General features: G+C 39.8%; 1 protein-coding gene across 1 annotated transcript in view; it reads right to left on the reverse strand.

The window, feature by feature from the left end:
• Positions 1–24,800, reverse strand: part of asap2a (ArfGAP with SH3 domain, ankyrin repeat and PH domain 2a) — a 247,896-nt gene that overhangs the window by 29,634 nt on the left and 193,462 nt on the right. The window contains exons 14-18 of the mRNA XM_059981912.1: positions 15,330–15,496; positions 8,306–8,439; positions 7,032–7,126; positions 5,757–5,946; positions 1,610–1,695 (exon numbers count right to left, since the gene is read on the reverse strand). Of these exons, the coding sequence (XP_059837895.1) occupies positions 1,610–1,695; positions 5,757–5,946; positions 7,032–7,126; positions 8,306–8,439; positions 15,330–15,496 (672 nt within the window). The remainder of the gene's footprint in view (positions 1–1,609; positions 1,696–5,756; positions 5,947–7,031; positions 7,127–8,305; positions 8,440–15,329; positions 15,497–24,800) is intronic.

Genomic DNA, 24,800 nt, shown 5'->3' on the forward strand with positions numbered 1-24,800 from the left:
CAAGTGCTACACCTGCCCTTACACTTCCTCCCTCACCACCATTCACAGCCCCAGACAGTCCTTCCAGGTGAGACGACACATCACCTGTGAGTCGGCTGGTGTGGTATACTGCGTCCGGTGCTCCCAGTTTGGCCTTTTATATATTGGAGAGACCCGACGCAGACTGGGAGACCGTTTCACTGAACACCAAAGCTCTGTCAGCCAGAGAAAGCAGGATCTCCCAGTGGTCACACATTTTAATTCCACGTCCCATTCCCATTCTGATATGTCTATCCATGGCATCCTCTACTGTCAAAATGAATCCAAACTCAGGTTGGAGGAACAACACGTAATATACCGGCTGGGTAGCCTCCAACCTGATGGCATGAACACTGACATCTCTAACTTCCGTTAATGCCTCTCCTCCCCTTCTTACCCCAACCCTGACATATTTAGTTGTTTGCCTGTTCTCCATCTTCCTCTGGTGTTCCCCCCCCTTTCTTTCTCCCGAGGCCTCTCATCCCATGATCCTTTCCCTTCTTCAGCTCTGTATCACTTTTGCCAATCAACTTTCCAGCTCTTAGCTTCATCCCACCCCCTTCGGTCTTCTCCTATCATTTCGCACTTCCCCCTCCTCCCACTACTTTCAAATCTCTTACTAACTTTCCTTTCGGTTAGTCCTAATGAAGGGTCTCGGCCCGAAATGTCGATAGCACTTCTCCCTATAGATGCTGCCTGGCCTGCTGTGTTCCACCAGCATTTTGTGTGTGTTGTTGTTTGAATTTCCAGCATCTGCAGATTTCCTCGTGTTAACTCCCATGCTAAACTACATCTCCGCCCACTCCGTCTCTTGTAAGGACACAGTTCTTTTTTCTCACTTTCTATCTCTACTGCATCTTTTTCAAGACGAGGCTTTGAACTCCACGACATTCATCCAGGGCAAGGCTAAGTGCAAAACTAAAGGAACAGCAGTTCGGAGCTTACCTGGGTAGTTTACAACCCCACAACATGAACACTTAATTCTCCAGTTTCAGGTCAACTGAACTCCTTTTATCTTTTCTCTCCCCTCCTGATCTACCCAATTCCTTCACACACACTCCAGTCACCGTTTCTTTCCCCAGTATTGGCTCATCACCTTTACACTCATCCATTGGTATTCAGCCTCACTGTTCCCATACACTTTCTCTATCTCCCTTACTCGATTCTCTGCTCCATGTTCCTCTTTCAGATTCCATTGCCTGCAGCCTTTTGTCACCTCCCCCTAACATCTCCCAGCCTTTTTCATAATTTCCCTTATTCTCCCCTCCCCCATCTGCCCAACACCCTTCCTCAGCTGGATTCACTCATCATTTGCCAACTCTTGCTCCACCCCTTCTCATCAATACTTGAATATGAGCCACCTCTCTATCTTTCAGTCTGGATAAAGGGTCTCAACCTGAAATGTCAACTATTTCTCTCCATAAATGCTACCTGACCCACTGAGTTCCTCCAGTATCATTTGTGGATGTCCACCAAAGTGTAAGATTCCTGCAGAGTGCAAATCTACTGTTTATGTAATCAATTACTCATGAAATCACCTTTACTAATTTAAAAAGGAGCTGGTTTTGTTTAAATATGGTAAAATGTTTACCTGTTTTGTACTAGAAAGTCAACTACATGAAGTGATGTTCTGTCCACTAATCTTACCGCAAGATGTAGTGCAGTTTCTCCTTGTTCCTGGCAGATTATATGGAAAAGAAAACAACGAGAAAATGGTTTTAAATATACATTTCAAAGCTATTGAGTTCTGGAGAATTAACAGAACTCCACCGCTTTTACAACAAAGGTGATGGCAATTCAGCCCAGAGTTTATGATTGTTCTTTCACTGCAGCCTTGCAAATCATTTTCCCTTAAGTATATATCCAATTCACTTTTTAAAGATCTCTTCACTCTGTTTCTACTGTCCTTACAGGCAGCAGATACCAGCTTATAACCACAACTGGCATGAAAAATCTCTTCTTATATCTTCTCTGTATCTCTTGCCCATCAATTTATGTTCCCTGATTATCACAACAATAGTGTTCACACTGTGTCTTGCTACTACTCCATCAAAATGTTTTACAACTAGAATTGACTAAAATACTGCAGTTACGATCCAATATATGTTCTATAAACATGCAAAAACACTATCTGCTCTTGCGCTCTAAGTCTTTACTTAGGAAACCCTGAAGCCCACTGTATTTATAGTCATAGAGTAATATAGCACAGATACAAGCCTAATGGATCCATGCTGCCAACATATATCCTGCTAGTTCCAGTTGCTTGTGCTCAGCCCATAACTCTCCAAGTCCTTTCCAACCACGTATCTGCTCAAATGCCTCTTAAATGTTGCAATTTGTACCCACCTCAACCACTTCCTCTGGCAGCTCATACCAGTTACTCACTATCCACTGTGTAAAGTTATTTCTCAAATCCTTTTTAAATTTCTCCACCCTTTTCCTGTATCTGAATCCTTTAGTTTTGGACTACCCAACCTTAAGTTCAAGACTATAATTCAGATTCACTTATCACATGTACATCAAAGCATACAGTAAAAAACACGTCACTTGCAATAACAACCTACACACCCAAGGATGTGCTGGGGGCAGACTGCATGCCTACAATGTTCTGCAGAACAACACAAGCGGTGGCAACAACAACAACAAAACAAGGCATCAACAGCAAAACAACCCATCCTCATGTTTGCATCCAACCACTAGCTCACCCACACAAACAAACTTCCAATCCCAGGCAGGTCACCTCCAGTCTTTCTCCCTGGATTCTCAGACTCAAAAAGAGCCTCGGACTTTATCCCAGGACTCGGTAATCATGTGTTTGACCTTCGGGCCTCGACTTCCAGACTCACACAGACCACTGACTCAAGTGACACGTGCTCATGACTCCTTGAGGTCTCTCTCTATCTTCAGACATCAATCTTCAGGATTTTACCTCAGTACTCATCGTGCTCTAGACTTTGACTTTCAACATTACCCTTTGGACTTTACTGGATTTGACCTTCAGACCTCAATTTCCACTCACTTGGACTCAAAACCCAGTGACCTTGCAATTCCCACCATACGGTCCTCTGACCAGGACTGGTCTCCGACCTGAGGGACACTGGATTCCTCAGAGCTTGTCTACATGACTTCCAGGATTGATGACATTTGGCCATGGAATGCTCAAACTCCTGTCCAAACTCTTCATTTACTACCTGTTCTCTAACTCCCCCTCATCCCTTTTCATAAACCACAACTTGTCTCATAACTCCCCACTACTTCCCCAAAATCATTGCTATGAACCTAAAAAAAAGACTAAGCCCAAGCCATGACTTCAACGGACATCACAGCTCTTTTATGAGATTATATTTCATCTCTAGAGAATTAAGATCTAGCATAACCAATCTCTACCTATAACTTGGGCCCTCTGGTCTAGGCTGCATCCTTGTAAATCCCTTCTGTACCCTCTCCTGCTTGACAATACTTTTCCAATATCAGGGTGACCAAACTTGTACACAATACTCCATGTGGCCGCACCAATGACTTATAAAGCTGCAACATAAAGTCCTTACTCCTAAACTCTATGCTCTGTTGAAGGTAACATGCTAAACACTACCTTCACCACCTGGTTTGCTTGCATGACCACTTTCAGCGAACTGTTCACTTGTACACCAGGATTTTTCTGTTCCACATCACTCACTAGCGTCCTGCCATTCAAACCAGAGTATGAAGTGAATGTCCAAATTGTATCGCCTCACACATATCTAGATTATCTATGAGATGAATTATCTAAGTAACCCATTTGCCATTGCCCATCACTCTAACTCCTTAAGATCTCTTTGTAATTCACTGTAACCTGCTTCACTATCAATAAGAACTCCTAATTTAGCATCATCAACAAACTTGCAAATTGTCACATGCACATTCACATCCAAATAATCTACAAAAATAACAAATAACACCTCACTAGTCCTGATGAAGGGTCCTGGCCCAAAACGTTGACTGCTCATTTCAACGGATGCTGCCCGACCTGCTGAGTTCATCCAGCTTGTTTGTACGTGTTTGTACAGCATCTGCGGTGTACTTTGTGTTTACCTCCCTAGTCACATGCCTCCAGTTGTAGAATCAACCTTCAACTATCACTCTTTGCTTTCCATCCTCAAGCCCCTTTTTGAATCTACCTTGCAATCTTTCCCTGAACCCCATGAGACCTAACCTTCCAAATCAGCCTGCCATGTGAGACCTTGTTAAGGATATTATTAAAGTCCATATGAAGATCTACTGCCCTATCTTCATCTATCCCTTTTGTTACCTCATCAAAAAAAAAAGCCAAAAAATTGCCAGACATGGCCTCCCACCAAACAGTAATACTATGCTGACTATTCCTGATCCAAATAACGGTAGATATTGTCCCTCAGAATTCCCTCCAGTAGTTTTACTACAATTGGTTACATTTAGTGGCCTATTTTTGCCTGATCTGTCCTCGCTACCTTTCTTGAACAATGGGAAAACATTAGCCACTTTTCAGTCTTCTGGATCTTCAACAGTGGCTAATGATAAAACAAATACCTCTACAAGGGCCTCCGTGGTTTCTTGCCTGGCCTCCTATAAGGTTCAGGAATGCACTTGGTCATGTCTTGGGGATTTGCTTCAAGGCTGCAAGTATCTCTGCTCTTGTAACATGCATATGATCAAAAACCTTACTACTTATTACCTTCAATGGCATTCATAACATTCTCCTTAGTAAACACCAAGAACTATACATTATAAAAACTTGACCATAGCCTGTGACACTACACACAGGCAGCCCTGATGGTTCTTAACAGGACCTTAACTCTCCCTAGTCACTCTTCTATCATTAATATAACTAAAGAATCTCTTGGGGTTATCTTTAACTCTGCCTGCCAAATCCATTTCATACCCCGATTCCCTCTTAAGCCTTAAATAGCCTTAAACTTTTTACAAATGAGAAAATCTACAGATCTGGAAATCCAAAGCAACACATGCAAAATGTTGGAAGAGCTCAGCAGGCCAGGCTGAGTGAACAGTAGACATTTCGGGCAGAGACCTTTTCATTAGGGTCTTTTCCATAGATGCTGCCTGGCTTGCTCATTTCCTCTAGCATTTTTTTGTGTGTTGCTTTAAACTTTTTACATTCGGTGTGAGATTCATTGTACCCAGCTGCCTAAAAGCGATGTATGCTTCCTTCTTTTTAACTGATCAGAGCCTTAACTCTCTGATCAGCCAAGGTTCAATAAACTAGTAATGTTTACCTTTTATCTTTACAGAAACTTGTTGCCCCTGGACTTCTGATAGGACCATTTTAAAAGCCTCTCACTTGCCTACTCTCCCTTTGTATTTAAATGGGAGCACCTGATCAAACTCAGGTTATGAGTCTCTTTCATAACTTGTCTCTTCACGATCAGATATTTATTCGATTCCCTCTATTTTTACATATCCTTTAAAGCCCAGCTATTGAGTCCATACACTCTTCTCTTTTTTCTGATTTCCTAACCCATTCTAATTTCTTATCCTTCTGCCACTAATCATACTACTTCATGGACCTCAGTTCTGCTGGCTAATATTTTTTGGAGGATACCTTTGAAAATCCACATATGAAATCTTAGGATTCCCTTTACCTTTAGTTTGTAATAAATTATTACACATTTTTCTTTGAACCATTTCAAATTGTGCATTTACAGGAGCATATTCTTTTACTGAAGATGATTGATATAATGTTTTGTTCCATAAATAAATCTTACATGTCCATTTGCCAAAGGTATTGGGTCAGTAAGATCGACACCATCAGCATACACCTGAATTAATGCAAAAATATCTCTTGCTTTAATTGCATCACAGAGATAGCTAAGTTTGGCAGCATTGTCAGTGGACCTTTTCCTTGCGTACTTCCGTTCTATATATTTAGCCGTAATGTAGTCTTTTCGGGCAACCCTGTGGGAAAAGTAATTTTTTTAATAAATAACCCTTATTTAATATTAATGACAAGAGATATAAAACTATTTATTCAACACTGGACAATGTCTTCAATAAAAATCACTTGGACTTCTAACTTATGCAAAAGTCAATATTTAAATACTCATTGTGGCAGAGCTCCTTTGCTAAATAAAGTTAGAGCATGTAGAATGGGATATAGTTAACTATCATAGATTGAGTGTTGGTTAACAGACAGAAAAATAATAGGAATAAATAGGTTTTCATAATAAATGAAAATATAAAAAGCAGATGTTGGATTCTGAAAAAGAAAAAGCTAAAAAACCTCAGGCAAGAGGCAGAAAGAAAAAGAGTTAATGTTTAAATTGAAAGACCATTTCTCTGAAGAGAGAAGACAATGGAGGAGTTTTAACCCAAAACATTAATTGTTTTTGTTTCTACAGATACCACCCAGCTGGCTGAGTATTTCTTGCATTTTCACAGTTTTTGCTTTAGGTCCTTTTTAAGGATGGCGGTGTGTGAGTGGTTGGGTACTACAGAGACCAGTATTTGGGCTTGACTGTTCTCAGTCTTTATCAGTGATTTGGGCGAGTGCATTAAAAGTAATATTTCTGTATTTTCTGATGAAACTGTGAATGTCAACAGTGATGAGGATGCAAAGCATTCAATGGATCCAGAAAAATGGAATGAGTGCACAATAACACGGCACATAAGAATAAAATGATGAAAAATTATCCACCAATCATAAAAACAGAAACATATTTTTTTAAAAGGTGAAAGATTGCATGCAAAAACAGCTAAAGCTCAAAGGGCCATGCATTCTTAGAAAAAGACACATCTCAATTTCTGCATGGGAATTAAAAACAAACATTTTAAAATGACACTCAAATAGTTACAGTATTTTAAACACCATACTTACTACCTTAGGGTTAGTCAAATTAAAATAAAAGTAATCATATATGATTCATGCTCTTCAAAAATAAAATTCACTTAGAAAAAGAACGAAGGGAAAGTCCTGCTGATTTCCCAGATTCATATGTGCTGTGCTTCTTTCCACTGAATAGGAAACAAAAATGTGTACTTACATATCACTATTTGGATTAGGTTTGACAGTTCCATCTGATGACAGACCAGCTTCCATAATCTCATTAAATGCTGCATTCCCAATGTTCTTAGCTAGCTGTAAAAACAACAATTTTCAATTGGACCTAACATACATACACACACATATATACTGCCAAGAGGGCATCAAAAAATTACTTTATAAATTACTGAATAATTCAAAGCTCAAATGCAGTCATAGAATTGTAAGGTTGAACAGAGTAACAACCTTTTAGCTTGCTGAGTCTCCACTAACCATCAAGCATACATTTTCATTCTAATCCTTCCTTAAACCCTTTCAATCTCCCATATTCCAATCAATTACAACCTTCTCCACCCCAAATTCTACTACTCAGCTACGCAATGAGGTCAATTTATAGTTACCAATTAATACATAAACTTGCATGTTTCTCAGATGTGGAAGAAAACCAGAGTATCTAGAGGGAACCCACATGGTCAAAATAAGAACTTGTAAACTTCACACACACAACAGAGGTCATGACGTAATGTGGTTGGTGGAGCTGTGAAGTAGCAGCTCCACTGGCCGAGCCACAGTGCCCCTTGCCAGCAAAATCTATCAGCGAAAAGGAGATTTTAAAACCCTGGATATGTTCTTAAAGGAGATAGTTACCATCATTTTGGATTACCTTCCCATTTGCACCAAGATTTGATCTTTCGATAACCAATCACTTCAAGACACCATCTAAATCGCCAAGAATTTTCAAGGGGTGCTTTCTGAGCTTGACATGAAGCACTGAAAATTTGTCCTGTCAACTCAATCTCAACAGTTTCTGCTTAACTAATCACTACAATTATACAAGGCTTGTACCTTCACTAAAATAGATGGGATCAGGATTGTGGTGGCATTTCAGATGTAAAAAAAACACTCCCAATCGTCCCAAACCCACCTGTCTTCGGATACTAAAATTCCTATCATTTTTAGAGTTATTGCTTTAGAACAATTTTTCCTCCACTACAGAATTTATTGTGTTTTTAAAAAAAGCCAAAATTCTCATTGTTATGGTCAAATCTGAACTGCTTCAGACTACTAAGTTGTTTTTGCTATACTGAATTTAATTCAAGTCCTTTGCGGTTTCTATGATTTCAGCCTACCCACTTTCAGAATTTCATTATAACCATTTATACAATGTAACCAACATGCAAGGAGTGCGGGGCAACTTTTATTAACTATTCCTCTTCATTATTGTAGAAATTTCATGACAAACTGAAAAGAAGTTTTCAATTAAAAGGGATTTACCAAGAGTTCTGATGTCCCTAATACATCTAACATAAGGGATTGTATTCTGGAATGATGAACTCCCAGTTCCCTGTGAATTCCAGAGCACTCAATGCATGTTAAAATTCCCAAATTAGTAGATAGCCACGTTGGATCTGTAAAATAAAATTTAACAATCGAGCTCAAAATTATTGGCATTAAGATTTTCAGCAACCCCAAGCAATAAGCTTGTAATATTTAACAAACCTGGAGTCCCTTTCAATATTGATTCAAAAATATGAGAAACTTTGAACCAGTGGATAGAAGGCATTTCCGAAGATAAGAAATTGGAGGTAAATACTATCATCTGGGTGTTATTTGTTAGACAGACATTAGAGATTGTTATGTATCTTTCAGATTCCCTCTTGTCTGACCAACATTATCCTCGAGTTAAATCAAATTATTGTCCTTTGCACTTTACAGATTGATTTGAAGCTAAACCATTGATACCACAACAAGCTTAAAACTGTTTGCTACCAGACCCCAGAACAAGCACTTTGTTGGTGCTGAAATAAGCGTCCTTTTCTTGAAAAAAATAAGTCAAGGGTTAGGTCTTAAAGGTGTCCTTTAAAATGATGGGGGAAAACAATTAGAAACCATAGTCAGAGTTGCACACATTGAAACAGGCTGTTTGGCCACAGCATCTATGCCAACTATTATTCCTATTGATACTGATCCCACGTAGCTACATTAATTCTGTATCCTCTGTCTTTGTTCATTCAAATACCTATCCTGATGCCTCTTAAATATCGTAACTGTTCCTAACTCCACCACCTCAACAATTTATTCTAGAAACCAACTGTTCATGCAAAAATTTCCTCATTGATCCCCTCTGAATGTCCTTCCTCTCACCTTAACCTATGTGCTCTAGTCCTCTATGTCCTTTAGACACCTTCATCATGAGAAAGAAACTCTGGTTATCAACCCTATCTATGCCTGTCAGAGATTATCAATAGTTCAAGTGCCATCTATGAATTTTCTGATGACACCATTGTTGTCAGCAGAATCTCAGATGACAAAGAAGAGGCATACATGTGAAATAGATCGACTGGTTAAGTGGTGTCACAATGAACCCCACACTCAACATCAGCAAGACCAAGAAATTGATTGTACACTTCAAGAAGGGGAAGTCAGGAAAGCACATACATGTTCTCATTGACAGGTTAGTGGTGGAAAGGTGAGCAGCTTCATGCTCCTGGGCTTATAAAAATGGCAGTATTATGAGAGTCATGAGGTATTTCAATATGCAAGTAGACTGGGGAAAATCCGGATGATCCTGGATTCTAAGAGAGGCAATTTGTAGAATGCTTACAAGATAGCTTTTTAGAGCATTTTGTGGCTGAGCCCAATGGGGGATCAGCTATTCTGGATTGGGTGTTGCGTAATAAGACCATAAGAGCAGAATTAGGCCATTTAGTTAATGAGCCTGCTATACCATTTCATCATGGCGGATCCAGTTCCCTCTCAGCCCCAATCTCTTGCCTTCATTCCCTGACTAATCAAGAATCTACAACCAAGTACTTGGCCTCCATAAGTTTGCAACAAATTTCACAGATTCACCACTCTCCAGCTAAAGAAATTCCTCCTCAAATCCATTCCAAATGGGCATCGCTCTATTCTGAGGCAGTGTCCTCTAGTTGTGAACTCCCCCACCTTGGGAAACATCCTCTCCACATCCATTGAATCAAGGCCTTTCAACATACAATAGGTTTCCGTAAGATTCCCCAGCAAAGATGTGGACTGCAAATTAGAATGGGAGACAGAAAATTGTGTCAAAGAGGCAATGTTACGATAGTCATGGTGGATTTCAATATGCAGGTACATTAAAAAATTCAGGTTGGTTCTAGATCCCAAAAGGGGGAATTTGTCAAATGCTAACATAGATAACCTAAAGCACAATACAGGCCCCTCGGCCTACTAAGCTGTGCCGAACATGTCCTTATCTTAGAACTACCTCAGCTTACCTCTATTTTTCTAAGCTCTATGTATCCATCCAGGAGTCTCTTAAAAGACCCTATTGTTTCTGCCTCCACTGCCATCACCAGAAGCCCATTCCACGCACTCACCACTCTGCGTAAAAAACTTACCCCTGACATCTCCTCTGTACCTACTTCCAAGCACCTTAAAACTATGGCCTCTTGTGCTAGCCAATTCAGCCCTGGGGAAAAGCCTCTGACTATCCATATGATCAATGCCTCTCATTATCTTATAAATCCTCTATCAGGTCTCCTCCCATCCTCCTTCGCTCCAAGCAGAAAGGCTGAGTTCACTTAACCTATTCTCATAAGGCATGCTCCACAATCCAGGCAACATCCTTGTAAATCTCCTTGGCATCCTTTCTATGGTTTCCACGACCTTTCTGTAGTGAGGTGACCAGATTTGAGCACAGTACTCCAAGTGGGGTCTGACCAGGGTCCTACATAGCTGTAACATTACCTCTCGGCTCTTAAACTCAATCCAACGATTGATGAAGGCCAATGTTCCGTGTGCCTTCGTAACCACAGAAGTGGCTTTTTAGAGTAGTTTGTGATTGAGCCCACTAGGCGATTCACTATACTGCTCAACAAGAAAAGAGCTCCTTATATTACAGGAAAGACGTGAAGATGAATAGAACATTGGCTGATTGGTAGGAGGCAAAGAGGTGGAATAAAGGGAGCCTTTTCTGATTGGCTGCCAGTGGCTAGTGGTATTCTACAGGAGTCAGTGTTGGGATTGCTTCTTTTAATATTGTATATCAATAATTTGGATTAAGGGAATGATGGCTTTGTGGCCCAGTTTGCTAATGATATGAAGATAGCTGGAGGGCAAGTAATGCTATGGAAGGAGGAAGGTTGCAGAAGGACATAGAGATTAGGAGAACCAGCAAAGAAGTGGCAAGTGTCAAGAAGAGAATGGTCATGCACTTTGGTAGAAGGAATAAAAAGCTTAGAAGATTTTTAAAAGGGGAGAAAATTCCAAAATCCATAATGTAAAGAAACTTGGGGGTTTTTGTGCAGGATTCCTTAAAAGTTAATTTGCAAGTTAAGTTGATAGTGAAGAAAGCAAGTGGAATGTTAGCACTCATTTCAAAAGGACTAGAATACAAATCAAGGATGTAATGCTGAGGCTTGAAAGGCAATGGTAAGGCCTCACTTGGAGTACCCTGAGCAGTTTTGGACCCCTTATTTAAAAAAGGATGTGCTGACATTGGAGTGGGTTCAGAGGAGGTTCAGGAGAATAATTCCGGGAATAGAAGGCTTTTCGTATGAGGACCAATTGATGGCTCTGGGCCCTTACTTGCTGGAATTTCAAAGAATGGGGTGGGGTGGGGAGTGGAAATCTCTTTTCAAACCTTTGAATGTTGAAAGGCCTAGATAAGAGTGGATGTAGAAACCATGTTTCCTATGGTGGGGGAGTCTTGAAACAGAGGACACAGACTCAGAACAGAGGGTCGTTGAGGAGGAATTTGAGGAGAACTGAGATGAGAGGGTATTGGGTATACTTAAGTTGGAAACTTTAATTGATAGGTTCTTGATTAGAAGATATGTGAAAAGTTACCATAAGACCATAAGATATAGGAGCAGAATTAGGCTATTTGGTCCATTGAGTCTGCTCCACCATTTCATCATGACTGATCCATTTTCCTTACAGCCCCAATCTCCTGCCTGCTCCCCGTATCCCTTCACGCCCAGGCCAATCAAGAATCTATGACTTGGCCTCCGTCAAAGCCTTTCACAATTCGATAGGTTTCAATGAGGTCACCCCTCATTCTTCTTAATTCTAGTGAAAACAGGTCCAGAGCCATCAGACACTCTTCATATGACAAGCCATTCAATCATGGAATAATTTTGATGAACCTCCTGTGAATCCTCTCCAGTTTCAGCACATCATTTCTAAGACAAGAGGCCCAAACCTGTTCACAATACTCCAAGTGAGATCTCACCAGTGTTTTATATTCTAGTTCTCTTGAAATGAATGATAATATCACATTGGCCTTCCTCACCACAGGTTGAAACTGCAAATTAATTTTTAAGGAATCCTGTACAAGGACTCCCAAGTCCTTTTGTATCTGAGTTTTTTTCCATTTTCTCTCCATTCAGAAAATAGCCAACCCTTTCATTTCTTCTACCAAAGTGCATCACCATACATTTCCCGACACTATATTCCATCTGCCACTTCTCTGCCCACTCTCTTAATCCAAGTCCTTCTGTAGCCTATTTACTTTCTCAAAACTAGTTTCCCCTCCAGCTACAGTGGTGCTAGAAATTTTGTGAACCTTGTAGAATTTTCTCTATTTCTGCATAAATATGACATAAAACGTGATCAGATCTTCACGTAAATCCTAAAACTAGATGAAGAGAACCCGATTTAATAAATAACACAAAAAATTATGTGTACATTGACCCTCACAGCAGAGCCATAGAGGAAGATACAGGGATTGGAAATGAGGTGCTATTCCAACATCTTGGGCATCTCATACTTGGACCACTTCACAAACGAGCAGGTCCACAAGACCATCCAGCACCACATTGGCCCCGATGAAGACCTTCTCACAAAGGTGAAGAGAAGAAAGCTAAGATGGTATGGCCATGTAACAAGATTCAGTGGCCTTGCAAAGACCATTCTACAAGGAACTCTAGAGGGGAAAATAAGGAGAGGCAGACAGAGGAAAAGATGGACGGACAACATTAAAGAATGTACAGGGAAAACATTTGCAGTGACCCAGGCCCTGGGACACAACCGTGACAGATGGAACAGACTGGTGCAAAGCTTGTCATGATGGCGTCCCGATGACTCCACCAGGAGTTAAGGGCGCAAGAAGAAGAAGAACAAAAAATTATACTTTATTATTTATTTATTGAGGAAAATGATCCAATATTACATGTACTTGTTGGAAAAAATATGTGAACTTCCAGGATAATGCCTGCTACAAAAGTTATTTGGAGTCAGGTGTTCCAATTAATGAGATAAGATTGGAGGTATGGGCTGCCCAATTAAAAAGGCATACAAAGTCAGGTTCTTCTCAAGAAAGCCTATTCTTCTCAAGAAAGATCTATTTACGTACACCATGTGTCGATCAAAACAACTTACAGAGGACCTTCGAAGAAGAATTGCAGAGATGCATGAACCTGGAAAAGGCTACAGAAACATTTCTAAAGACCTGAGTGTTCATCAGTTCACAGTAAGAGAAATTGTCTATAAATGGAGAAACTCAGTACTGTTGCTACCCTCTTCCTATAAGTGGGCATCCTGTAAAGATCACACCAAGAGCACAATGTGCAATGCTGAAGGAGGTGATAAAGAACCCAAGGGTAACAGCAACAGACCTACATAAATCTTTAGAACTTGCTAAAGTTTCTGTTCATGTGTCCACTATTAAAAAAAAACAAGAATGATGTTTATGGAAGGACACCACAGAAGAAACCACTGCTCCCCAAAACAAACACTGCAGCACATCTCAAGTTGCAAAAGACCACCTGGATGTTCTACAATGCTTCTGGGACAATGTTCTGTGGACAAATCAGACAAAAGTTGAACTTACTGGCAGAAATGCACGTTGCTATGTTTGAAGGAAAAGGGGCACTGCATATCAACATCAAACTTCATCCCAACTGTGAAGCATGGTGGAAGGAACATCATGGGTTTGAGGCTGCTTTGCTGCCTCAGGGCCTGGACAGTTTGCAATCATTGGGGGAATAATGAATTCAAAATTATATCAAGACATAATGATAAGAGATTGTCAGGGTAGCATTCCAGCACCTGAAGCTTAATAGAAGTTGGATAATGCAACAAGACAATGATCCAAAAGACAAGAGTATATCAACACCAATAAAAAAAGAAAATCCTTATTTTGTGATAACCAAGTCAAAGCCCTGACCAAAATCCTATAGAAATATTGTGGAAGGACCTGAAGCAAGCAATTCATGCAAGGAAACCCACCAACATCCCAGAGTTGAAGCAGTTTTGTACAAAGGAATGACTTAAAATTCCTCTAAGCCGATGTGCAGGACTGATCAATGGTTATCCGAAATGTTTGGTTGAAGTTATTACTGTACAGGGGGCTGGGAGGGTGGTGGATCACACCAGTTACTGAAAGCGAAGGCTCACATACTTCTCCTAACAAATACATGTAATACTGGATCATTTTTCTCAATAAATAAACAAGTATAATATTTTTTGTATTATTTATTTAATTGGGCTCTCTTTATCTAGTTTTAGGACTTAAGTGAAGATCTGATCATATTTTAGATGCAGAAAGAGAAATTTCACAGGGTTCACGAACTTTCTAGCAGTACTGTATCTACACATAGTCTGCAAGCTTTGCAACAAAACCATCAATTCCATCATCCAAATCATAGACATACAATATAAAAAGAATCAGTCCCAACACAGACTGCAATGGAACACCACTAGTTACTGACAGCCAGTCAGAATAGGCTCTCTTTATTCCCACTTTCCCTCCTGCCAATCAGCCACTGCTTTATCCATGAATTTTTCCTGTAATACCATGCGTCATGGGGAGAAGGCAAGAAAATGGGGTTGAGAGGGAAATGGATTGGCCATGTAAAAATAGCAGAGCAGACTCGCTGAGCCAAATGGTCTAATTCTACTCCTATGTCTTATGGTCTAACATGTCAGAGGATCTACTCCCTTCATACGTAGGCAATTTTGAAGGTGGCAAGCCATCATTAGGAGTTTAAAGTATCAGCATTACCAGAGCCAAAAAGTAAACTGTCAAAGAAAATAAAATATGGGAAAGGTCATGTTTCCATGCCAAATATCAAACTTTTAACATAGGTAAGTGGACCACTGCATGTCATATGATACTCAAAACTTCTGTCAGTTATCAATGTTAACATATAAGTACCAATTATAGAAAATTTCTAACATGTAGTGATTTAATCAACACTTCAAAAGAGCAGTATAGATTTATATAAAAATAGTTATAATATGTAGTTAAATGAAATCATGGCAAATAATCAATGACAATCCCTTTAATCACCATTTAATTGTAAATGCAAATTACCTGGTGCTCTGCAGTCACAACACACATCATTTCCGGTCATCCGCTGCACCTCTACAATAATTGCTTTTGTTAATTCCTGGACAATGTTATTTTCTCCTGCATTATGATCCCCCTTGAAAGCATTGTTCAAAGCCTCTTCTTTACTGTTCTGCAGAACGGAAATCCAGCTACAAAATTGAAGGAAAGATACAAGAAATGCAAATGAAAAAATGCTTGCAGAAAAACTGCTAAATCTAATGCACAAAAATGTTTGCACAAGTTTGAAGGTATTTATTATTTTTTTGATACAGTTTTTAACTCTTACCCTCTGGCTGGATGGATGCACCATTTATTAATCATTCTCTGGTATTTTGGAAGTACCTTGTAATATTATTTTATTGAACAAATGCTACTTTGATGGCCGAACAAACTAATCCATAAAGGGATTTAAGGAATTGGTAATAAGTTGGAAGAACTGCACTAATATTAAGTCTACTTGCACATCAGATGAGAGTTGATGAGCCCAGTAAATTTGTGGAATTGTTAGACAATTAATGTTGACCAATTAATCCTGATGCAAAGCTTCAAGATGCAGAAACACAAGTACAAATGAAGTGAATTTAACAAACTGCAACAAGAACTCACAACTAGCAATGAAGACTACAAAACTTCTGGAATGTGATTTTAAAGAAAATCATCTTGTTCACCAGCACTTATTCAGTCATGTAGCCTCATGTCAAATATAGGTAAAAAGAACTTGCTACATATTAAGTGTCTTCCTACTGCTGATGTTCAACATAAATTGTAAACCATCTGCAGTAGGAAGACACTTAATATGTAACAGAGAATGACTCATGGGGAAATCCTGCAGATTCTCAACAATTCTCCAACTGGATATGCAACTGTGCACAAAACTAACAAAAAGAGTACCACTTCAATTTGGGGTAATGATGTATGACCTTTACTTTCAGTCATATTATTTGATACTACTACCATATTAAATGACAGATTTAGACATTTCCTAACTTAAAACCAGGCATCCAATAAAGGCAGTTTGGACAACTAAAGAAGAGCAAAATTCTATGCTAAAGAGTAATAGCTGGCAAATCTAAGACAAGATGCTCACATGGTGGAGTTATAATACAGACTTAACAAGCATACTAAAGAGCAACAGCAGTGTGCTAAAGACAAAACCAAGAAATCCCTCAATCTAAGGATCAAATCAAAACTTCACAACCCTGACACATGTTCGAAATGACATATCTTAGCAGATACATAGATTTTCTCTGTGATAGTGGAACCAAGCACAAGCTGGGCTATTTGCAATAAATAACGTCTTGTTAGAAGCATTGTTTGGGTGATCCAAACAGATCTTCTCCTGAAGGTCCACATTATAGATCCCAGATATAACCAATTTTATTCACATCACAAAATATCGAGGGATAGCTAAATTGTCTGGCCCTTTCAACATCTGACACGAAGCACAAAATCAACCAGATCATACCTACTCAAAATAGGACAAATCAAAACAAACCAATCACTATCCCAGTGTCTGCTCAGTCATCACTGAAGCAATGAAAGGTGTCACCAACAATCATTGACACCTCAATTGATAACCACTGAACATCAGCCATTTTACTCGTGCATTATTTTCATTTAGCTGGACTACATGGCTTCAAATAGTATTACTGCCTTAGTCGAAACGTATCCACAATTCCAGAGGGGAGCAATGCTGTTTGTCTTTAACATTAAGGCAGCATCTGACCAAATGTGCAATCAAAGAATCCTAGCAAGGTTTAATCCAGTGAAAACTTCTGAGACAAAATCTATGCATTACATGAGACAATCTCTAGAGTACAATGAAGACAGGGTCGTGATGAAGGGTCCTGGCCCAAAACGTTGACTGTTTACTCTTTGCTTGGCCAGCAGAGTTCCTCGAGCATTTTGTGTGTGTTAGGATGCTTGTTGAAGGTTTATCATTTCAACCTAGATAAATACTGTAGGAATTTCTCAGAACAGTGATTAACCTCTAACCAATATTACTCTATCAGTGGCCATTCTTCTATCACAAGATCAAAGGTGGGAATATTCACTAATGACTGCAGGTTGGACTTACACTGAATCCTAATAAATAACACTGATTTTGATGGTAAATGTTAACTGTTTTGATGTTAACCATCAGCATTCAGATAGAAACTAGTTAATGACTTCCATGCACATGCTGTCAAAACATGTCACTCACAAACTTGCTAAGCTAAATTTGTTAGTATACTCTTATGCTCAGGCAAAACTCAGATGACTCTTGCATCAATGCACACAAAATGCTGGAGTAACTCAGCAGGCCAGGCAGCATCTATGGAAAAGAGTAAATAGTCGGTGTTTCAAGCCCTTAATCTGGACTGGAAAGAAAGATGAGCAGTCAGAGCAAGGTGGGGGGAGGGAAGGAAGAAATATAAGGTAGTAGGTGATAGATGAAACTGGGAGAGGGAGGGGAAAAGTTAAGAACTGGGATGTCAATTGGTGAGATTAAGGGCTGGGGAAGGGTGAAACTGATAGGAGAGGACAGAAGGAATGGAAGGAAGGGAAGGGGGAGTGAGGTGATGGGCAGATAAGGATATAAGGTAAGGGAGGAAATGGGAATGGGGAATGGTGAAGGGGGGGCATCTCCCGAAGTTTGAGAAAGTGATGTTCATGCCATCAGGTTGAAGGCTCCCCACATGGAATATAAGTTGTTGTTCCTTCAACCTGAATGTGGCCTCATTGTGGCAGTAGAGAAGGCCATGAACTGACATGTCAGAATGGGAATGGGGAGCAGAATTACTGCTACAATGAGGCCAAATTCTAGTTGGAAGAGCAAAAGTTTATATTCTGTCTGGGTATTCTCCAACTTGATGGCATGAACATTGATTTCTTGAACCTTGGGTAATGTCACCCACCTTCACCATTCCCATTTCCCTCACTCACCTTATCTCATCCCTCTGGTGCTTCTCCCCCTTCCCTTTGTTCCGTGACCTTCTGTCCTCTCCTATCAGATTCCCTCTTCCCCAGCCCTTAATCTCACCAATCAACTTCCCAACTCGTTACTTCACCCCTCTCCTCTCCCGGTTTCACCTATCACTTATTACCTTATATGTCTTCCCCCTACCCCACCAACCTTCTTAGTCTGACTTCTCATCTTTTTTCTCTACTCCTGAAGCGTTGACTGTTTACGCTTTTCCATAGATGCTACCAGGAGTTCCTCCAGCATTTTGTGTGTGTTGCTTGGATTTCCAGCATCTGCAGATCTTCTCCTGTTGACGATTCTTGAATTCTGAGTTAAGTTAGATCTAGCAGAGCAACAGAGACCCCACTAATGTCAATGAGTATTGTAAGGCTGCGGACTGATCAAGGCCTAACTATTTTTGACTGATACATTGGTGGCCATCCCTTCCATCATAAAATCAGGAATTATGGATATTTGCCAGGAATGTTATGTTCCACTCAAGGCTATTGAGTTCATGACGCAGACTTTATTTGTAAATGTCAGTTATTCTAAAATAGAAGGGAGAGGTAATCAGACAATAATTTTTCTTGCATTTTAGTTCAATATCTTCAATCTTTTATGATTGTCAGGTAAACTTTTAAAGAAAAACTCCAAACCAATCTGTACCAAATATCAAAATAAATTATCTGCAACCAATGTTCCCTCTAGTTTGTAATAACCAGTGAGCTCAAAAACTTTCTGCTATGTAATTTTTTGCCCAGTGACAACATGTTGAGTAATTTCTTCAATAAAATCTGTATAACTAAGTCAGTTCTAAAATCTCTAGACAAGTCATTCCAAACTCCACGTTGTCAACACTGCATCAGAAACTGGAAAAGGAAATGTAATTATGTATGATCATGAAATATACTTAACATGCCAACGAAATAGAGGGTGACAACCTTTTGTGCACAGTTTAAATACTTTTGCACACACATGCGCATAGCTTAGAGGGAACATTGCTTGCAAACAGACAAGAGATTTGGGCTCTGCCTGCTCACAAAGCTTTCATAATTTTTACAGGTCTTCCTCCCACCCACAGCCAGTTGAGAAACCACCAACATTCAAACCATGCTGCTGCAGTCCAGGACTTTTGGGCAGCAAGTGAAGCTATCAAATTTGAATCTGGTGGTGAAGCTTGAACAGCAATTCCAGACTGGGACCAAATCCACAAATCTGAATCATTAACATCCTCAGTACCTGAAGCAGCAAATAACATTTGGTCCAGACAAGTTTCAGATTATGATTTCTCAAGTGAGAGATTTTTTGGATATGCAATGGAATTGCCATTGACAAATCCCGCACCATGAACAGGCTAGGTCATAAATGATCAAAAATAATACCCGTTTCACAAATTCCAAGAGTAGGTTAGAAGCTTTGCATCCCATTATAAGCCATTCATATAACCTCTCCCCCGTCATTCCACTATCTACCAAGCATATATCCATTAGCCTAGATTAATCAGCTCCAAAACATTCAAGAAACTCAACTCCATTCCTGATAAACAGCCCTTGATTTGTACCCTGTCCACTCCTCACACTTGTGACACATTGTGGTGTCAGCATGTACTATCTACAAGATGCACACTGCAACAACTCACTTAGGTTTCTTTGACAGGAACACCCAAATTCACGATCTTTAATACCTAGAATAAGAGCAACAAACATGTAGGAACATTACCACATATTACACACTAACTCAAAAATGGAAATAATTAGCCAATCATTCATCATCAATGGCATAAGATCCTGCAATTTTTAACCTAATGCATCTTAGGGATACTTAACTACACTTACTATTGGAATTCTTTACCAAATGCACTTCAGCAATTCAAGAAGCCAATTCACAGCCTTCTTCCCATAAAAATGCTCAATAGGCAATAACTGCAGGTTTTCTTAGTAACGCACACATTGCATGGATAAATAAATGTTAAGAATTGACATCCTAAAGAAGTGTACAACAGATGAATGTTAAATCACATTAATTCCAAACATGATAATGCAGCAAGGTCTTTGACATGATAGCAATGATTTAGGTTATACTTGCCATCAGTTTTTATAGTAATTTTAAGTGTCAACGTATGAGCTTAATGAAATAATGGTTTGATTGAGCTGTATTATAAAATGCAGCTATATTCTAACTCTGAGATGTAATTTGCCATGAAACACAAATTCCTGGTTGTGCATTCTGTCTTAAAATCTCTAAAGTATTTGGAAATTAGTGAAGATAATTACATAACCTTCATTATTTACAAGGGAAATGAATACCAAATTCCTATGAATACCAAAAATGAAACATGGGTATCTCTTATTTGTTGGACGATCACACAAAAGCTGCAACGACATACACGATCAATACCTTAAAAGATACAAATTCTTTGTAGGTTTTAGTTTATGGGCTTCTATCTGCAAGATTCTGATGATTAAAACAAGTGTTGTTTACGTTTGAGTTACTATAGGGAGGAGACTGACTAGCTTTAGACTTCTTTCACCAACTGCAGCAGCTGATAAACAATGACTAGCACTGAAGTACCAAACAGAAAACTTTTCAGCACAACTACTCACACTTTTGATCCCTAATTTGGCAGCAAACTTACTGCTGACCCCCACTGTTCCTGACCCTCGATCCAGCTGAATACCCAGCCCACACACAGAATATGTCAATACCAGACATATATTAAGATATCTGCTGCTTTAGTTTACCTATTAAAAATAAATAGTTACAAGTCTTGAGAAGACATATACATGAAAATAACAAGGTAAATGTAATTTTACCTATCTTGTGAAGAATAAACTTGAAATCCAACTAATAAAAACATACAGTCCAAGGTCCAAATCTCAGATCCAGCCAAAGAGATCAAATGAGATCGTGGCTCAGGCATAGTTGTGTGTTTTTTTTTAAAGATTGTAGATTTGGTGTTGGGAATGGTGGGGGGGGAGGAGGAGTTAGAGGTCAGGTTATGATTAAGCAATAGGGATATGAGGAAGTTAGAAATCAGATTACAGTCAGTAATGTAGACATGGTGACAAAGGAAATTCAGAGTCTAGGCCTTTGCTCCGCATTCGAAGTCCAGCGATACGGACAGATGGTGTACAAACATAGATACTGGGCTGTCCCAGGTCAGTGAGACTTGTAATCTGATGTCCATTCGAGCAAGAAGCACGAGGGCTGGTCAGTTGGTGAGCCCAGAGTCTGAGTCTGGAGTTTGGGGTCCTGTGATCAGCTAGTCTAAGGTTAATACCAAAGAACAAAGCCTGAAGATTAATTTAAAGCCTGATAGTTGAAGCCAAATAGCCAAAGCCTGGAGATTGGAGGCCTATGGTATAGATATGCGAGAGGGAGGAAAGGGACTTGTTTTTGCTGCTGTTGTTCTGTTGTTTGCTGTGTTCTGTGTTGTTCTGCTGAGGATTATGGGCATACTACATGGCACCAATGTGCACTGATACCTATCGTCTGCCCCCATCACCATTTTATGCTTCCATGTCTATGTAATAAATAAATCGGAATCTGACTCAATCATGGTAAGCAGGATTTCCTAAACACTATAACAAAGGCCTCTGGACAAAAATACAATGCTTAACAACATGTATCTAGGAGTTCAGATACATAATTCCCCAAAAGTGGCATCACAGGTAGACAGGGTTGTAAAGAAGGCTTTTGGCATCCCGGCATTCATAAATCAAAGCATTGAGTATAGGAGTTGGGCTGTTATGGTGAGGTTGTATAAGACATTGGTGAGGCCAAATTTGGAGTATTGTGTGCAGTTCTGGTCACCTAATGATAGCAAGGATATCAGTAAGATTGAAAGAGTGAAGAGATTTACCAGGATGTTGCCGGGTCTTCAGGAGTTGAGTTACAGGGAAAGATTGAACAGGTTAAGACTTTATTCCTTGGAGCGTAGAAGAACAAGGGGGGATTTGATAGAAGTTTACAAAATTATGAGGGGTATAGACAGAGTAAATGCGAGTAGGGTCTTTCCACTTAGATTAGCAGAGTTAAATACGAGAGGACATGGCTTTAGGGTGAAAGGGGAAAGGTTTTGGGGGAACATTAAGAGGGATCTTCTTCCCTCAGATAGTGGTGCAAGTGTGGAACAAGCTGCCATCTGACATGGCAAATGTGGGCTCACTCAGGTTTTAAGAATAAATTGGACAGATACATGGATGGGAGAGGTCTGTAGGATTATGGACTGGGTGCAGGTCAATGGGACTAGCGGAATAAAGTTTTGGCACAGACTAGAAGGGCCGAACTGCCTGTTTTCTGTGCTGTAGTGTTCTATGGTTCTATTAACTCTTCCAGTTAAATATTGCTGGCCTTGCAAGTACACGGTTTCACAGATACAAAGGTAGAAAATAACAATGATTTAAGGTAGATAGAAGTACAATTTCTATAATATCCTACATGGAGCTTAGAAAAATAGAGGGCTATATGCTAGGGACATTTTAGGCAGTTTCTAGGTTAGGTTACATGGTCAGCACAACAGTGTGGGCCAAAGGGCCTGTAAAATCATGTAGAATTGTATATTCTATGTTCCTACATTTCTCCTCAGTTTCACAGTATATGCCAACTTGAGGCAAAAGTACTTGTGCATAAAGAGAAGATCATCCAATAGCAACGGTAAATTGAGTGAAGTAAATCCCAAAACTACAAATGAACATTCCCAGCACTTACAATTCTGCAGTGATTTAATGTGCCCCATGGTGAACAACACAAATACAGATTTGAATGTGTCAGTTTATGTGAAAGGCCTTCTATTCAGCTCATTTAAGTCACAGGAATTTTCATGTCTTTAAATTTCATTAGTAACTCACAGCTTGACATTATAGTAACAAATTTAAAATTCTTTATCAAAGATTTAAAGTACATTTGTTATCAAATCATGCAAGCAGCATACAACTCTGAGATTTATCTTCTCCACAGACAGCCATGAAACAAACAAAACCAAATAAAATCAAAGGACCCATACAAATAAAAACATCAACAACCCTACCCATGCACAAAACAAATTATGCAAGCAGCAACAAAAAATTGAAAAACATAGAATATAAAACACAAAATCAAAAGATTCCAGGCACATTCAGTTCAGCTCAGTTCATTATTGCTCTCATCAAAATAACAACAAAAATGGAGCAACCAGAAACACATCATAAAATGAACTGCAGACTCCAATCCACAAACTGCATCAATTAAACCTTGTTGAAGACCAAGAAATCAGATACCATCCTTCAACAGCCTCAACGGAGAGAGACCATTTGAATGCAGGGATCTTCTGGGGGTGGGGTGGGGGGGGGGGACCTTCACATGCAGAAACCACCCTCTGGCAACAATGAGCGAGAGGCTGGTAGATGACACTGCACACCTCCTTGCCTTCTGCACTCGCCTCGATGATTTCAATCTTCCTCAGTGCTTTAATCGGTGAGATCATCAATAAATGGAGTCGATTATGTGCTCGCACCTCACCTCCAGGCTTCTTGGCATCGAGGCCACACTACTGGGGAGATTTTAAACTAGAACTGCTGGGGTGTAGGAACCGAACTGAAGAGACCGAGGAAGGGGTGGTTGGCTCACAAATAGAGAAAACTTGCAGACAGTGTGAAAGGGAGGATAGGCAGATGATAGAGATGGGACGTGCTCAGACTGATGCTTGAGATGTATCAATTTTAATGCAAGAAGCATCATGAACAAAGCGGATGAGCCTAGAGCATGGATCAGTACTTGGAACTATGATGTTGTGGCCGTTACAGTGACTTAGATTGCTCAGCGGCAGGAATGGTTACTTAGAGTGCCAGGCTTTAGATATTTCAGAAAGGATAGGGAGGGAGGCAAAAGAGGTGGGGGTTTGGCACTGCTGATCAGAGACAGTGCCACGGCTGCAGAAAAGGAGAAAATTATGGAGGGGTTGTCTACGGGGTCTCTGTCAGTGCAAGATAGGAACAGGAAGGGATTAATAATTCAACTGGGTGTTTTTTATAGACCACCCAATAGTAACAGGGACATCAAGGAGCAGATAGGGAGGCAGATTCTGGAAAGGGGTAATAATAACATGGTTGCTGTGGTGGAAAATTTTAATTTCCCAGATATTGAATGACATCTCCATAGAGCAAGGAGTTTAGATGGAGTGGAATTTGTTAGCTGTGTTCAGGAAGGTTTCCTGACACAATATGTAGATAAGCCTACAAGAGAAGAGGCTGTAGTTGATTTGGTATTGGGAAGTGAACCTGGTCAGGTCTCTCAGTGGGAGAGCATTTTGGAGATAGTAATCACAATTCTCTCTCTTTTACCACAGCAATTGGAGAGGGATAGGAACAGACAAGTTAGGGAAGTGTTTAATTGGAGTAAGGGGAAAGATGAAGCTATCAGGCTTGGAAGCATAAATTGAGATCAGATGTTCCCAAGGGATATTTGTGTGGCATTCTGCATAGGTACGTTCCAATGAGACATAGAAAGGATGGTAGGGTACAGCAACCGTG

Source organism: Hypanus sabinus, chromosome 10 (genome assembly GCF_030144855.1).
Source record: "Hypanus sabinus isolate sHypSab1 chromosome 10, sHypSab1.hap1, whole genome shotgun sequence".
Lineage (NCBI taxonomy): Eukaryota > Metazoa > Chordata > Chondrichthyes > Myliobatiformes > Dasyatidae > Hypanus > Hypanus sabinus.